General features: G+C 37.9%; 2 protein-coding genes across 3 annotated transcripts; one reads left to right on the forward strand and one right to left on the reverse strand.

Annotated features, from left to right (window-relative positions):
• Nucleotides 1–52: 52 nt before the first annotated feature.
• Nucleotides 53–8,424, forward strand: LOC111338255 (pre-mRNA-processing factor 39). 2 transcript variants are annotated; one of them, XM_022944696.2, is made up of 13 exons: nucleotides 53–173; nucleotides 344–564; nucleotides 862–987; nucleotides 3,018–3,133; nucleotides 3,603–3,770; nucleotides 4,083–4,240; nucleotides 4,600–4,688; nucleotides 4,870–5,269; nucleotides 5,739–5,947; nucleotides 6,475–6,534; nucleotides 6,779–7,056; nucleotides 7,487–7,691; nucleotides 8,171–8,424. In XM_022944696.2, exons 1-13 carry the CDS (start codon nucleotides 104–106, stop codon nucleotides 8,246–8,248), a joined length of 2,178 nt encoding a protein of 725 aa, XP_022800431.2. In that variant the 5' UTR covers nucleotides 53–103; the 3' UTR covers nucleotides 8,249–8,424. The 2 variants fall into 2 exon arrangements, with proteins under 2 accessions (XP_022800431.2, XP_022800433.2); XM_022944698.2 differs by lacking the exons at nucleotides 53–173; nucleotides 344–564 and adding an exon at nucleotides 626–755.
• Nucleotides 8,425–8,503: 79 nt separating this feature from the next.
• On the reverse strand, nucleotides 8,504–13,188 carry LOC111338256 (glycine N-methyltransferase). The gene is made up of 5 exons (XM_022944699.2): nucleotides 12,841–13,188; nucleotides 11,139–11,266; nucleotides 10,786–11,042; nucleotides 10,050–10,216; nucleotides 8,504–9,294 (listed from the first exon to the last, which is right to left on the reverse strand). The coding sequence occupies exons 1-5, from the start codon at nucleotides 13,152–13,154 to the stop codon at nucleotides 9,099–9,101; spliced, it is 1,062 nt and encodes a 353-aa protein (XP_022800434.1). The 5' UTR covers nucleotides 13,155–13,188; the 3' UTR covers nucleotides 8,504–9,098.
• Between the last annotated feature and the right edge of the window lie 3,409 nt (nucleotides 13,189–16,597).

The raw sequence follows: 16,597 nt of genomic DNA on the forward strand, positions 1-16,597 counted from the left end.
CCGTTGTGTCTTCGGCTCTCTTCGGAAAGCTTCGGGAAACGTTTGTTTCATTCTTTAGTGACCAGTTTCTTCCGCTCTGTTGGTTCAACTAAACCTAGTTAACATGGCGGCTGTCGGGGATGGTTTGACAGGTAACGAGGTTGAATCCAGCGAATATCATTTTCATCCTGATGGTGGGTGTCTTAAGTTCTCTTTCATTGTGAGGCATTATTCTTATTCATTCGTTAGGTGACAACTTACGTTTGAGAATGGTGACAGAAAGGTGGTAGAGTAAATGTTACTTACAACATGCTTTTTCAATGAGCCCAGCTCACTTATTTTCTTTAATGGAATTGAAATACAGGGGCAAAGAATAATGGTGAAAATACGGCAGAGGGTGATAATGATGCAAACATGACTGAAACGAAGGAGAATGGTTCTACTGGTGATGAAAATTCTACAAACGCCCCAGTGGTCGAAGGAGAGGTTGTGAATGAACAAGAATTGAAGTATTGGAAGGCCGTGAAGGAAAACCCCGCGGATTTTACAAGCTGGACGTATCTCTTACAGTTTGTCGAACAAGAGGTATGTACTGAAAATATCCATCGTTCGTTGAACACTTTCATATAGAAGTCTTTGTAAGCTGAACTTCATTTGCTCTGAATGTTATCATTAATTAAAAGTTGGTCGATGATTCTCTTTGTTTAGGATAATTCTAGCCTTTACTTGGAAAAAACCGTGCAAGTCACCGTTTGTAGAACCCACAGTTTGAGGAGGTTTATATTTCTTGTTGCTTTTTCAGCCTGCACTTTGCTTTCACAACCTTTTTGAATTTGATTTGTGCTAATTTAGTTTTTTTTTTTCGTTTGTACTTGGGTGTAGAACAAACTGTCCTCTGCAAGGCAAGCATTTGATGCCTTTTTTAAACGTTACCCTTACTGTTATGGGTACTGGAAGAAATATGCAGATATGGAAAGGAAAAATGGAAACAATGACAGAGCTAGAGAGGTATGTTGTGTGTAAGTGACATGGAAAAAAACCAAGTGAAATTTGCTCTATGGAGTTGGAAATTTAACAGCTGGAAGTTGCAGCTAACAGATGTGTTGAAAGGATTTACTTCTGTTTTTTTTGAAATCTTGCAAATCAACATCAGTACGAGTCTGCTTTAAAGTGCACCTAAACCCAAAAATTTTTTTTTCGCTTAACGAAATAAGCTTATTTTTTGGAGTATTTCTGTGCAAGAATTTTTTAATTTGATTAAATCTTAAATTTTCTGTGCCCAGTCAAAATACGGAAAATCGGCCGCCATCTTGCCCCACGACCGAGTTTAAAGAGGAATGGCTCTAGCGGATAATGTGACGTCAAATCGAGAACATGAAAGTCTGCTTTTCACACATTTTCACTTGTTTGGGAAGGTTGTGGTCGATATTGTCCGAAATATGCCGACCAGGTGTGTTGTATGAGGAATGTATGAAGCGTGATACCCTCTTGCAAATTTCGCACGTTGCTACATCCTCCTACAACACACTTAGTCGGCATATTTTCGGACAAAATTGACTACAACCTTCCCAAACAATCAAAAATGTGTGAAATGCAGACTTTCGTGTTCTCAATTTGACGTCGCATTACCCGCTAGAGCCATTCCTCTTTAAACTCGGCCGTGGGGCAAGATGGCGGCCGATTTTCCGTATTTTGACTAGGCACAGACAATTGAAGACTTGAGCAAATAAAAAAATTTTTGCACAGAAATACTCCAAAAAATACGCTTATTTCGTTAAGCGCAAAAAAATTTTGGGTCTAGGTGCACTTTAAGGGTTTCATTTCCTCTGGCTGCTGCAAGTTTGTTATTCATCAGTGGCCATGTGTCAGGAATCCAGATATGCCAGTTATAACCATAGGCATGCAGGAGTTAATTTTTTGGATATGTGGGTTGAAATGGGAAACTAGGTAACAGATATTTTCTGCATTGGTGCCACGCTTCTTGCAGTCTCCTTCACGACCCAAATTTGGACTTGTCACGCAACATTCTCTCTCCCATGTTGCACAACAAGACTAAACAGTGACCTGCTGTGATAATGCTTACTGACGCTCCTTCGGCAGAGACAGTCTCAATTATTATTCTGGTGGTAAAGGGCCAGAATCAGAAATTCTGTTTGGTTTTTCCTGTGCAGGAAAATAAACAAGAAAAAAATAACTCAGAAAGATGTGTGACAAATTCAACCACAGTGTTGTTCTAATGGACAGAAAATCTATTCAGGCTAAGTTACTGTATGTCCAGTCTCCAAGGTTTTTCTTGACCTCAAATAATTTTGATGGAGTGGACATCTATATTTATACAGGATAGCTCCTTCAGTATAGGGAAACACTGGTATCAACGGGGGTCCTGTTACCCAGCCATCCTATCCCAGGGAAGGACATCCATCACACAGTAATCTTGTGCGTGGGAAATTAACGTCTCCTGCCCTTAACCCTGCAGGAGATGGGACCTCCATTTATTCGTCCCTATCCGAGAAGACTAGAATATCTAACCATTACTTGATGTTATAGAAAGGTAGCATATTCTTCTCAATTATTCTAAGACCTTGAGTGTAGGTCCGGCCGGGGCTCAAATCCCCGACCTCCCGCACTTTATCCATTGAGCCAACCAGGAGGCTCAATGTTTCAGGGAATTCCCTGAAATAGCCAATTGATTTGTGTTGATTCTCACTAGGGGCCCACTTCTCCAAAGTCACTGTAACTTAATGGGCCTGTACAGTTGTTCTGTTTTCATTCAAGATGGGGATTTCAAAATTTTGAAAATGATAGAGTAAAACTATCAACTAAAGAAACAAAAAGCCCTGGTTTGGGTACCAGAACCTGCTTTCTTTTCTCTTAATTTTGATTTTAAAACATGACTTGATGGGTCCATTACGTTACTGGGACTTTTGAGAAACAGACCCCAGGACATGACAAAGCTAGTTATCAGTAAATTAGGCTGTGAAATCCTCAAAAACAAGAATCTTGAGCACACTTTTACATTCTGTTTTTATTTACTTTAGGTATTTGAGGGTGCCATTTCATCCATTCCTCTCAGTGTGGATTTGTGGGTACATTACCTCAACTTTGCTTCTCAAACTACCAAAGGTCAGATTGATGGCCCAGAGGTCATGCGAAGGTAACTTCAGTGTTCATAATGAACCTGAGTACTGACATTGCTGTCTGTTCTCCAGGAAAACTGATCAGCCAAGGCTTGAGGAGGGCATTAACCTTTCCATTGGGGATAATCTGACCACTGTTGATGAGTGTGTGTTTCAAACTTTGAGAGTTCTGTTTTTGAATTTCTGATTTGTTTCAATTTTTGGCAGTTCATCTAACCCCGATGATTTGTTGTGCCATGTATTTCTTATTAGTAACAGTTAGGTTGGTGTTGATAAACAGTTTTGAGTGGGCATCGCAACCCACGCTGGCTTCTTGCGGGTCAATTGGTATTGGGTACTATACTGATGGACAAGGTATTTTAATGCTTCAATCCATTCAGTCCTGTTTTAAGTCCATTTTGCATAGAGAAGTCAGCCAATGCCTTTTTGTCAGACTAATCTTTTACTAAGTTATTTTCCCCTTCTTCCTTTGGTTGATTTTTGTAGTTTATTTGAGAGAGCCGTGTCATCAGCTGGAGAAGAGTTTCGTGCAGACAAACTTTGGGATGCTTATATTGAGTGGGAGAAAAATCAAGGGCAACTGCAAAGAGTAACAGCTTTGTATGACAGAGTCTTCAATGTTCCTACACAGAATTATAGCCAGAACTTTGAAAAGTTAGTAGTTTGGTATTTTGAAAAAGTAATTAATACATGTGCTGCCATGATGTCAAAAAGCATACCAAGTTGAACTTCATGGTTCTTTTAAATCCACTCCACTTAAGACTTGTTCACTTCCACCAAGTTTGGCTGTGGTCATTAGTTGTTGTATCAATTTCATCTTAAATTCTCCCAGCTTATAACTAAGGAGATGTGAAGCAACTTGGAGAAAATTGCAAAGCAGTTCTAGAAAGTGAAAGGGTTGAGAAAAACAATAATGAAAAGTAAAAATACTTCAAAATTCGTTCTTATTTTTATCCTTTTCTTCAGGTTTAAACAGCATATAAACTCTAACCCTATTGCTGCTGTATTGTGTACTGAGGAACTTCTTAAGCTGAGGGCAGAAGTTGCAGCTGCTCCTCCTGGTCTATCGTCAGCAGAGGTGGAACCTCTTATAAGTGTAACTTCTTCCTCGGCTAATCCACCAGGTATGGGCAGTGCATGTTGAGTCTGCAGAATTTTATATGTCTATTTTTATTGTGTTATGCCCCTCGATACTTGCTTTCAAATTTATTATAGTGGTGAAGCATTTGCTGGCATTGAAATTGATAAGGAAAGAGACATCAGAATGTGTTCAGTTTTAGTTTTCTTTTGGTTTGCTATTGACTTTGTTTTGTTATGTTTAGGATAGGTTGAATATTCCTAAAGCAGTGATGTCTGAGAGAAGATAATTATTATTTTTAAGGATTTGTCTATAGTTATACTTGTTTCTCCTACTTCTTTGATACTTTCATTATGAGTTATTGTCAATTGCATATCATAGTTTATTTTTAATTGATTTCTGAAGGTGTTGATGGAGATGCTGATGCCGATGAAGTAGCTCCTGGAACTGAGGACCTTACTGTTCCTGGGGCAGAAAGTTCTGTCACTTCCCAGGTATGGTTTCCTACAACTTCCAAATTGTGTGCTTTAGATAGCCACTTCTGGTGATGATAGAATAAGTATAGAATCAGTGGTAACAACTGCTGTTACAAAAAGCTGTCAAGAGAAAAGAAGGTATATGTTTAGTTGGCCTTGTGTTGTATTGATGCTTATTTCGCACATTCTCTTCACTCAGGATGATGCTGAAACTATTGCAATCAGAGAAAAGGTTATTGCAGCACGGCAACAAGTTTTTGCCGCATTAGGAGAAGAAGTGAGAAAGCGCTGGACATTTGAGGAGGCCATAAAGAGACCGTACTTCCATGTGAAACCACTCGAACGTGTCCAGTTAAAGAATTGGAGAGAATATCTGGATTTTGAAATCGGCAGTGGTGATCATAGAAGGGTTGTGATTCTCTTTGAACGCTGTGTTATTGCATGTGCATTGTACGAGGACTTTTGGCAAAGATTTGCAAGTTACATGGAAGGGCATGATATGGAAGCATGCCGCCATGTATATGAGAGAGCATGTACAATACACCTTCCAAGGAAACCTTCCATTCACCTAGCATGGGCTGCTTTTGAAGAACAGCAAGGTGACTCAATGTTTTTGCACTTGGAGCTAATACAATAACGGTCTACATGTATAATATCATGTTAAGGTGTCAAGTAGGAATTCTTCTCTCTCTACATGGAGAGGATGAGTACCTTGAACCTTGAAGAAATAATGTAAAAATAACTGAAGACTTCACATGTTATGATCAAATTTGCTCAACTTCTAGTTCCAAAATTTTAAACTTCATGTTCTTTTAGTATGCATGTGCTTTACACAGCACACAAATCAGATATCTTTAACAATTCAGTTTCTTATTTATCTTTAAATCCATATATTGTGGATTAAAATTATACAAGGTAGATTAGAAGGTTTGTAAGTAATTTTTTGGCAATTGTGATATTCTGATGTCATTGTTTGTAAGATTATGTCCCAGGTATAACTGCTGTCAGATTTGAAACTCTTATAGACAAAGGGGTTATTGGTATTTATTTATCACTTGTTTTTATCAGGAAATGCTGCAAAGGCATCAGAGATTTTGGCTGAGTTAGACAAGGGTGTTCCTGGTATAATAATGGTCAAACTAAAGAGGGTAAATCTGGAAAGACGAAGGGGTAACTTTGAAGCTACTTGTGCTCTGTATGAAGAGACTATGAATGAGACTAGTGAGCAGGAGTTAGCCACATTCTTTGCCATTAGATACTCGAGATTTTTAGCAAAGGTAAGGAAAATTTTTTTGAATAGCCAAACTTGCATTTATGAGGCATCTCTTTAATGCTCTTACTCCCAAAGGGTACTAACATGTAACTCTTTCTTGCAATATGAAATGTTACAAGAATAGACAAACTTGTCAGTTGAAGGGAATTGTTTCTTAAGGAAATTTTTTGGATGCAATATATTGATTTGTATAGCATCTAGAACGGAAATTCTAGGCAGATCATGGGTTGGGAAATTCTAGGCAGATCATGGGTTGAAAAATTTGAGACACTTTTCTAAGTTGTCCGTCGTAATGGTTTTCGGGTGATAAGTTGGCTTGAGTGGCTCAGAATCTAATGACAAATATGAATTTAAAAAAGTTAACATCTCCTATAAAATTTAAGTTAATCTTATATCGTGCAAAGTAGATTTGATTTTAGGACTGACTCTTGATGTTGCCAGAATTGAACTTCATTCTTTCTTCAGTTAATGTTGCCTGTCTTTGTTCTTGTGTTTGCTCTCCCTGAGTATAATCTTTTTTTCTCTCACTAGGTCATGGGTAATGTGGAAAAAGCAAGGGAGGTGTTGAAAATTGCTCTGGAAAAAGATAAGGTATTTATAAATATTTAATGTATCATTTCAAGAAGGATGAAAAAAGTAGAGAAAAATTAAGTCGTACCAGTTATTTCTTCTCTTGATCCTTAAGCTAGGTTTTTCATTTCAATTTTTAAGTTTTGTTTGGCACTAAGGACACTGAAATTTTCAGAATGGTATTAGAAAAGTGTATTTCTTTGAGTCAAATCATTGATCTGTTGCATTTTTATTGTTGAACGATGTATTTTTTTTCCTTCTCTAGGACAATAAGAGGTTATACCTTCAGCTTTTGGACATGGAGCTTAGTTCATTTCCAATAAAAGAAGGAAAGGTTTTAGAAGTCTTTGATATGGTAAAAGACAGTGAGCTGGACACAGAAGTTAAACAAGGTTTTTCTCAGAGACTAGTTGAATATCTTGAAGATTTCAGTGCTGACATAACCAAAATAATGGCTGCGCAGGAAAATCATACAAGACTATATAAAGGAAAATCAGCTTTGATCCCATTGACTGGAAGTAAAAGGTCACAAGAGGGAGATAGGTAAGAAGAAAAGAAGAAATCAAATTATCAGATGCATTTTTACAATTGCCAAGTTAGATGTCACAATAGGGAGTTGGTGAAAATCTCTTCAAAACAAGAACTGTCACTGAAATATAATGGTGCATGCTGCAAGATGATGAAAACTAACTTGGTAGCGGAGGAGTGGGGCAACCTTTAGCTAGTGGATGTGTCAACTCCATGACCCTTCACTCGTTCCCTGTTGCCAACAAAAAATGCACTTTGCAGAATTTTATTTCTTTGCCATTACTTGCAAGGGAATTGTATGCTACCTGCTATAAGTATCTTCCCTATGATAAAAAGTTGTTGCATAAAAATTCATTGAATTCATCAATATTTTATCTAGCTCAAAAGTGATTAACTGTATTGCACTTCAAAATTATGTTAAAAGGTATTTTTCCCTTTCCACTAGTTCAGACATCAAATCCAAAGTATCTAAAACAGAAGATGGAATAGTGGACAGTAATCAACATGCCACAAGCACTGCACTGACAGGAGCAGAAACATATGATACATCATATCCATCAGCATCTGCTTACTCTGCTGCTGCAGCGTCTGCCTATAACTATTCCACACCTTTACAGAACCAGTGGGCAGCCTATTCAGCAGCACAGCCGGTAAGGTGTCATTCCCTTGAACGTGAACTCCTGGCAACTTTGCTAGTAGACATGTCTGATCAATGATTGTTTGCTCGTTCCCTGTTGCCAATAGTACATTTAATTGTATCATTCTGTTATAAGGAAATCTGTTCTTGTTATGAGCAGATATGAAGCAGATGTACTGACAGTCTATTTTGGATCATAGATTTTGATTTCTTATACTGTTTGATATACATTTTGCAAAGATTATTTAATTTCATTTTAAAACAAGTAGCATTGCTTTTAGCTCTAGGTGATGACAAGTGCTCTATACTTGACTACCTCATGTCCTACCCTTTGTGGTTTTAACTTCAATGCAAAAGCCCTTACTTCCAAAACCTTAGCTGCCCTCAGAAACATATCAGTGTACACTGTGTCCCCCTGAACAGATAACTAAAAAGAAAAACCCTCTATGATCCAGGGGTCAACATTAAACACTTGTTTCCTCATTTGTTCAGAATGCATACAGCTATAGTCAGTGGTATCAGCAGTACGGGGCTGCATATGGACATCCTCACCAAACTGCCACACAATAGAGGACCCAAGTCTACAATGATACATGTACATAGCTTTGTCTTCCAATGAGGACTTGTACTACTTCATAAATAATGTTTAGTGAGCAATTTAAGGTCCTTTCTGTTGTAAAGCAGCTTACTGTGTTCAGTATGTATTTGAGAAATGTTGAAAATATAATGCTTTTAGTTTTGCCTCAGTTGGGTGTTCCAGTGCCTTTTTCGTTTATTAACATAACTAGAGCAAAATTTAATGTACATCAAGGAGAGTTCCACCAACACATTCCAGCATTTTTATTACAGCAAGTTTGAGGATAATTAAATCAAAAAATATAAACATAAGATTTCCTTGTAATATACTTTGTTTAATGTTTGTGTGCCAACCAAGTTATGGCTGATGTAGATGTAAGGCCAGTATGACCACTTGTTAAAACTTTTTACTTTGAGAAAATCAATTATGTCACTTTGTCCCACTATGTACAAATATCACAGAGGTGTTTTAACTGGCTACACAAATCCAAGTGAGGCGTGTACACCTGCCAAAAGAACTAGCAACTTGAACCATAATTATCTAAGTAATAATACTAAGCCACTTCACACAAGGATTAGGAAAAAAACTAAAATTACACACACTATTGTTTGCCATGCCATATCCATATGCTGCTTATCAATTTCACAACTGAAGCAATGACTATACATTTAACTGCAGTGTACACTTTACAAGAAAAAATTTTAAAACATTCCATGTGCCTGTACACTTCCTCTGGATAGAGAGTGACACAGGACATGGACAGTATTACTAAATACAGTGTACAATTAATTCAGATCTACTATTAAATTTGGTTATCTTTGATGTGACAAAAATGCCTAGTGCTCAGTGTTCTTCCACACCATTCACATCTTCACTGGTCTGTTTCCAAATCATGTGGACATAATATGCTGGGCATTCAACTTGTCCCAGAGGTTCAAAGTCACCAAAAACTTCATGCCTTGCAGCTTCACCAAATATGCCTTTCAGGAGATTAGTAAAGGTTCTCAGGCGTAGAGGGCAGTAAGAAAGACGGAACTTGCTGTAGTTAACAAAAATAATGAAAAATTGAGTTAGATGCTTACTGAATGACAAGAATGCAAATTCCAAAATTCTTTTGTGTGAAGAGAAAAAGACTATTTAAACCCACTTCATTTAACCAGTCTTCAACTAAATTTTGTAGGTCAGAAATATCCCAGTTGAATTTCAAGTAAAGCTTGAATGACATCTTAATGGAATGATAATTCAGTGTGACAGATACCTGGACGGGATTGTGCAATTAAACACCCAGACTCCTGAGTTTTTGCTCTAGTTATTTAGCAAAGTCTAGGACATTTAATGGAAAAGGGTTAAAGCCTGGCCATCTAATAATAATAACACCTTTATTTGGACACGATAATGGTTAAAGCTGAACAGCTTGTGGGGTCGTGTATAAATTCAAATGATGGTTTTTGAGGAGAGGGGAAACCCAGAGAAAAACCTCTCGGAGCAGAGTAGAGAACCAACAAACTCAATCCACTTATGATGCAGGGTCTGGGAATCGAACCCAGGACATTGATGGAAGGCGAGTGCTCTCACCACTATGCCAACCCTGCTCCCTGATGATCTATTGGCCCAAGTCATCGTGAGACCATACTTGAAATAAAATATGATTTGTTGAGCCTTTAAAACCTCAATAGCCTCCCCCAAAAAGCCAGTGGGGTGATACATTAAATCATAGACCCCTTCCAATTTTATCACCACTGTATTTCCACTTGATGAAACAAATGACTCAAAATCAAATGTGTGTTGAGATACCTGATGTCTCCCTCAGTTGATTTCCTCTTTTTTGCTGCTGGTTCTTCTCCCTCCTCAGTGAAATCATCTGAAGCCTTTGAAGGGTCAACAGTGTAATCCAATGTTATCATGCTCTCTCTGCCATCCACATAGAGGACTGATGTCTTGATGCTCTCGATACAGTCACTCTGAAGAGAAGTGATTGGCTTTGAGCTGAATTGCTTAATTAAAGGTTGACTCAAATGGCACCATTATTCACTTTACTCCCTGGAATGATCTGTATTGACATTCCCCTCAATTTTAACACATTCTCAAAGTAAATCATGAATTTAGGGAAATACTGTGTGGATAAATCAAAAATGTTTTTGTTAAAATGGGAGAGTTACATGTAGTTTTCTCTTCAGATCTAGGAGTCTGAAAAGGCTTTATTGGATGCTCAATATGGCATGGTATTATGTAAGCCTTCAATGGCTCAAGTTATCTGGGTCAACCCTCTGACTCTGATTGTCAATTCTCCCCTCTGGCTGTCACATAATTCCATGTATATTGGTTACAAGAAGTTGTTGTTAGATCAGGATAACTTCAACCTAATAACTTTGAGTATTCTAATTACCTGTTTGCTAAAGAATATTTGGACTTTATATGGAGAAGTTACATGTTAATCACTTCCAGGAGTTAATGGGTTAAAGATGTGGCCTCATTGGCTAAGGATACACCAAAACAAAACCTACTTTACATTTCGCATGAATTAGCTTACATTGTAGTACAAATTTCGCTGAGGGGCTTTGCCAGTATCAAGAATAGCATCATAATTGCGGTGATCGATAAACAAGACTCCACCAGGCTTTAACATGTCTTTGAAGTTCTGAATTGCCAACTTCTGATTGGTTAAGTCACCTTGGAAATCTGGCAAGTGAGCAAACGAATTTCCAAGACAAATGACTGCATCAAACCCTTGTGGAGGGACATCAATGTTAGCATCTTTTAAAGAAAGCCAGTTGCCTTCCTCAATTTCTGAAATTAAATGACAAAAAATTTTGAATAGTAAAAGTTACAATGATTTGCCACACAAATGCTTGTTTATCTTTTTGGTCATTGGTTACTCCCTACCCCACTTGTCAAAGGCTTGTTCCTTTCGACGTTGCCACCGTATCTTCCACGCCTGTTTTAACATTTTGTCACTGGCATCTGTGCTTGTTACTCTAAAATTGTTTTCCAGCAGCATAATGGAGTCCACTCTGCGAGAAATAAAGATACTCTGGTACATTACTTCATGCAAGAAAAATAATGATTTCCCAGTGGACCTCTCAATGTAACATGCACACAGATGTATTACTCTGATATAGTAATTTAATTGTGATAATGTTATTAGCAGTTATTGATCCTTGGAAATGAAAGATGGTCATTGAATATACTTGTTTGGTTCAGCAAATTTTTGCTAAAAGTTCAAAGCAGACGAAATTTTCAGTCTTTGAGTTCTAAAGAATTTTGTACTTCCATGAGTGTGTTCACAGAGATCAGAAAGATTATGTTAAGTAAGAATTCCAATTGCTTTATCTTCAGATACCATTTGAACAATCTAAGGGGAATGATTAACTGACTAACAGCTTGTTTAGAATTAGGGTGTCACTCCTCTTCAAACAATCTGATTGCCACCAACATTACTTGCTCTTGACTTTTACAATCCTAGCCAGTAGGGATTTTGCAGTGCACGGTCTCCTTAAATGTAAAGTGATCCTACCCTCCCCCCCCCCATCTTCCCTCCAACACTCACACAAACAGGAAGTAAATTTTGATTTCAGTGCACAAGGACAGAATTGGTCAGAATCACTCAAGTAACATTACCTCAACTTTGTGGAATCCTTCCTTTTTTATCAAGTTCTACAGCTTGAAAGGTGAAGGAAGGGCAACCTTTAACTGACAAATGACAATTGAGCGCATGCATGCATCTTGAAGTTCCCCAGGTTTGTAGAAGCATGACCTCAAGTATGTGTGTGTGTGAGGTGTCTTATCTGTAAATAAATATTAACACCAATGGAAGATTTAAAAGAAGCTGACTAATAGAGGAAAAATTTATTCAGAAAATGTGAAAGCTTTGTAACTCCCTCTCCCCCAATTCATACCACCAACAGGCAAAACTTGCTAAGAATAACAGCCTTACTGAGGTTCAGAGCACAACATTTTACTTGATCAAATTCCCAAAGCTCATGAAAGAAAAGCAGGCTCATCGTTGACAGCACTTAGGCGACAGAATTGATCTATTATTAAATTGTAACATCAGGGAATTTGCATTTTCTTTTGTTTTATCCGGCCTTATGCTCGATGCTCTCATCAACATGCTAGCATATTTATCTGACCCTGAGTATATGAGTACAATAAACTTCAGTTGTGGAAAGAGGAATACGATCTTTAAAATTAGCGTAGCATGTGATTGCCTTGTGAATGTGTACTTCAAAACAAAGAGTTAGTCACGTCCGAACTATTCCAAGACAAGAAAAAAACCTGACAAAATCTTGGCGAACCGGCTTCTCAATGAGAGAGTGACAGGTCATATGATAATGAGTGACATAATCTACAATAATCCACGAGGTAAATTTCGAAGACAGCATCAAAACAAATTTGCAAACGTTTTATCCCAACAGATCCCTGTTGGGTACTATTTGGTGATTTATAAACGCTAACTTAAAATGTAAAAACGTTGCATTTTCAAGAGCACAAAATTATCGAAGCTAACATTTCTTTTAATGGATTTTCGATTTCGTGACGTGTCCATTGTCTATTTTGAGTAGTAACTAAAAGCCGTTTTTCTTACCCTGTTCCACAAGCGACATCTAGGATGTGTTTGACACCGTTGTCATTCAAGAGATTACAGAAGAATTCTCGGTAGGATTCTGTTCGTTTCTTGTGTCCGCCGATGTAGTGCTGCCAAACTTTCGCGGCTTTACCATCGGCGTACTGATCTGGAATGCCAGAGACACCGATTCCCAAGGAACGTGTACGGTACACACTATCAACCATGGCGATTTCAGTGTTCTTCAAGTTCTGTATCGCTGTAACCTTTTCTCTACGTCGCAGTGTTAATGAGAGAGATTCGCAAGGTGTGAGTTTGTTACTCCTACCTAACATGAACTCGTACTTGTAGATACGTTGTAAAGCAGCATGACTGGAAAGACTTGTTTTGATTTCCTAATATGGTGTACTTTTGTTTCAAATAAGCTTTTTATGGAGATGATTACCAAATATGGTTAAAGAGAGGTGGGGGTGTGTGCCTTGTCGAAAAAAAGCGCGAGATTCCAGTTTGGCGGGAATAGATTTCCTTCAAGATCCTTCAACACAGCCAAATCAGTCAAATCAAAGAACAGAACATTTGCTTTTTATATATTTTTGTTCGATAAATGGAAATGGGAAAAACTGCTTTTAAAGAAACGTGGAATTTGTATTAGTCAAGAGCTTAATTCAGATGATATCCTCTTGTTGAGACGGCGATCCTTTACTGCCTTGATGGCATCCTTAACCCAATGTCACGTGCGTTTCCAGCTATTTTTAGCTTAAACAGTGCGATCTTCACGCGACAAAAATTTGCGTTATAAGCACTGCAAATATCGTCAATATTCTTGCGATTAGTCACATCTCGGTTAAGTGTGAGGTCAACATATTCAATAAACCAAGCAATTAAGAATAATTGCGATTTATATTTGTGCTGAGGAAAAAGTCTACGTGACAAACTAAATCACTGAAAAAGGTCACCGAAAATCAGGTTTTAAAAACGAAACTTCCTCGCTCGCTCGCTAACAAAGTCTGAAAACATTTCCGTCCTCGTGACGTTTTCAAATGAGGTAAATTTACATAGCGCGAGGCTGCTAAGTTAGCTGGTCATGAATATCAGGCCAGCAATACAATGAGACAATAGCCTCTATTGTCTTATTGTATTGAAAATATGCGAAAATATGCACTGATATTTGACCGCGCACAGTATCCATTCTGAGATGCAAACAGTTTTCCGAGGGCTTCGCTCTCTGAAAACTGTGAGCTTCGCGAAACAGATAAGGCCCAAGGACAAATATAAGAGCATATTTTCGTGCTAAATAGACGCTACTGTGTTTAGTATCGACTTCTATTATTATATAATTTGGATATATCAACAAAGTTGAAATGGTAAATTGGCCACTGTAACAATTACAAAAGCTGACGTTTCGAGCGTTAGCCCTTCGTCGGAGCGAATAGAGGAATTGTGGGTTGTGTGTGCTTTTAAAGGCAGAAAATGGTGGGAACATGGCAACGAGAAAAACAAGAATAAATTAGTGGAATGAAAAGCGTTCGTTGATCCCTGTGGGATTTAGACTGCCGGTTTGAAAGATGAGGTTTTGTTCAAGATTTTTACGGTTTTCCGTGCTACCTAAGTGTAAGGAAAGACCGCAGATTGCCATATGTTGCTTAGAATGATTAGGTAAATTAGAATGCTTAGCGACTGGTTTCGATGTGTCCTTGTCATTCCTTTCCACGTCTCGAAGGTGTTCTCGGAATCGATCACCTAGTCTTCTGCCTGTTTTTATGGACCGAGACGAAGTCGAAGTCCATTAAAACGCAAAAAAAAAAGAAAAGGAACTCGGCTAATACGCAGCCATCTTGACCCCACGCTTGGTCAATAACGCAGACAAAGCGCGCGAAAAAATGTTTACGAACAGCTTACTATTTTCTTTTGAGTGTTCTCTGAAACGGCTTTATGAACAAACACATAATTCCCTTCTTCTGACAACTACAAAACGATCTCTCATCTTGAATTAAATTTCAAACGAAGACTTATCGTAGTGGACGTAACTTTTGAAAATTGGTAACTTTAGCTGAGAAATATTTGGTCACATGATGTAATTTTGATCCTTGCTTCCGAAAAACAACAACAATCCCGTCTGAAATGAATTGAACTCTTCCCTTACGTAGTGATCCCTGTTTGCTGGCCGTGTCGGAGAGGCTCAAACATTGTGTTGGACATGGCCATTCACCGGCATGCAAATTTTTCACCAAAACACTTCGCTTGTCTTTACGTCTATCTTAGTCTCCACGGGGCTGTGACGACTATGAACGTGATCTTCGACTAAAACTAGTACCCTACTGGTGAAATTATTAAATGGAGACACAAGAATGAGACTGCTTCAATGTAAATTCAAAATATGGACTTTTTGATTACACGAATCAAATTAACATAAAATAATAAAAGGAGCGAACCCCTTACACTTTAAGCTACCATGACGCAACCCCGGCAAGCCACTTTTTATGACGAATGCGTGGTGTGCCTTTATTTGTCCTTCTGTCAAATTTACTTCTTTGTAAATGAAAATATTATGACAATATGAGTTAAAACCTTCATGATAATCATCTCCATCTTGTTAATTAAATTTAGTAAAAATTTTATTTAGTAAATTTTCCCATACAAAACCACCAGAGGGCAAACCACTCGCAGTGAAGTTGACAAGTTTTTCTTTTTTTGTTACTCCAGAAAGAGGTATTTATTGAAACTTCCAATATTCCACTCTTCTCCTTCTGTCGGGTTTGCTCTTGTCTTGAATCCTGAAGGTTCTACATCGATTGATTTACTTTCCTATCTTGTTACAAAATACAGTGGTTCTGAGTTTTCTCAGACAATAATGAACGGAACACCCCAACTGTTTTTGGTCTTACTCCTCAGTCCAATGAATGCACTGAGCATCTTTTTCAAGAAAAATGGAATGGTCTCTATCTCCAATCAACAAATATCTTGGTGAATATGTTTTTCCGCGGACGGTATCTGTCCCGAGACGCAAACAGTTTTCCAAAAGAAGTTCGAGGGAAGCTGTGAGCTTCGAGGAACAGATTAATTCCAAGGACAAATATACGAGCATATTTTCGCGTCATATCGAGGCTATTGTGTTCATTATCCTTCAAATATTTTGCAACGCATACAAAAAATGTTTACGAACAGCTTACTGTTTGCTGCATGGGATATTTTCTTTTGGATGTTCTCTGGAACGGCTTTATAAACAAACAAATATTCCCCTTCTTCTGTAACAACAACAAAACGCTCTCTCTCACCTTGAATTAAATTTCAAACGAAGACGTATCACGGTAGTGGACGTAACGTTTGAAAATTGGTAACCCCCAGTTTTTGCAGGGAAATAGTCAGTCAAGTGATACGTTTAGATAAATCACACGCGGGAAAGAATATTATCATAAACGAAAAATATTCAGTGCAGGTGTGCTGTGTCAACGCAATATGTTGATATGAATTAATTGGAAGAAGCATCAAACTTTCAAATTGAGTACAAATAGATGCATTATTTCTTGCGGACTTGTGGACTTACGATTCCATTTGGAGTCACTCGATATTCTTAAAGAACATCTGATACTCTCAAAAATTCTGAGAGAATTTTTCAGTGGAAATTCTGTGAACTGAAATTGTTTGACCGCCGGGCACTGCCAATGTGTATTTTTGTATATGCTAATATTCTCTAATTTTTTGATTTTTGCTTCCGTTCTTTGACAGCGATATTACTTTTAATGTGAACAAAGCTCGTCATGTGGTAATAATAAGAAAG

The sequence above is a fragment of the Stylophora pistillata genome, chromosome 6 (assembly GCF_964205215.1).
Source record: "Stylophora pistillata chromosome 6, jaStyPist1.2, whole genome shotgun sequence".
NCBI lineage: Eukaryota > Metazoa > Cnidaria > Anthozoa > Scleractinia > Pocilloporidae > Stylophora > Stylophora pistillata.

Bases quoted from the DNA above. Each gene is read 5' to 3' on its own strand.
- LOC111338255 (XM_022944696.2), top strand. From the start codon at position 104: ATGGCGGCTGTCGGGGATGGTTTGACAGGTAACGAGGTTGAATCCAGC. The intron at 3,134-3,602 runs GTAACTTCAGTG...TGATTTTTGTAG, and splicing joins GGCCCAGAGGTCATGCGAAG to TTTATTTGAGAGAGCCGTGT. The intron at 4,241-4,599 runs GTATGGGCAGTG...TGATTTCTGAAG, and splicing joins TTCCTCGGCTAATCCACCAG to GTGTTGATGGAGATGCTGAT.
- LOC111338256 (XM_022944699.2), bottom strand. From the start codon at position 13,154: ATGTTAGGTAGGAGTAACAAACTCACACCTTGCGAATCTCTCTCATTA. The intron at 11,267-12,840 runs GTAAGAAAAACG...TATTTCTCGCAG, and splicing joins GATGTCGCTTGTGGAACAGG to AGTGGACTCCATTATGCTGC. The intron at 9,295-10,049 runs GTATCTCAACAC...TGTTAACTACAG, and splicing joins TCAACTGAGGGAGACATCAG to CAAGTTCCGTCTTTCTTACT.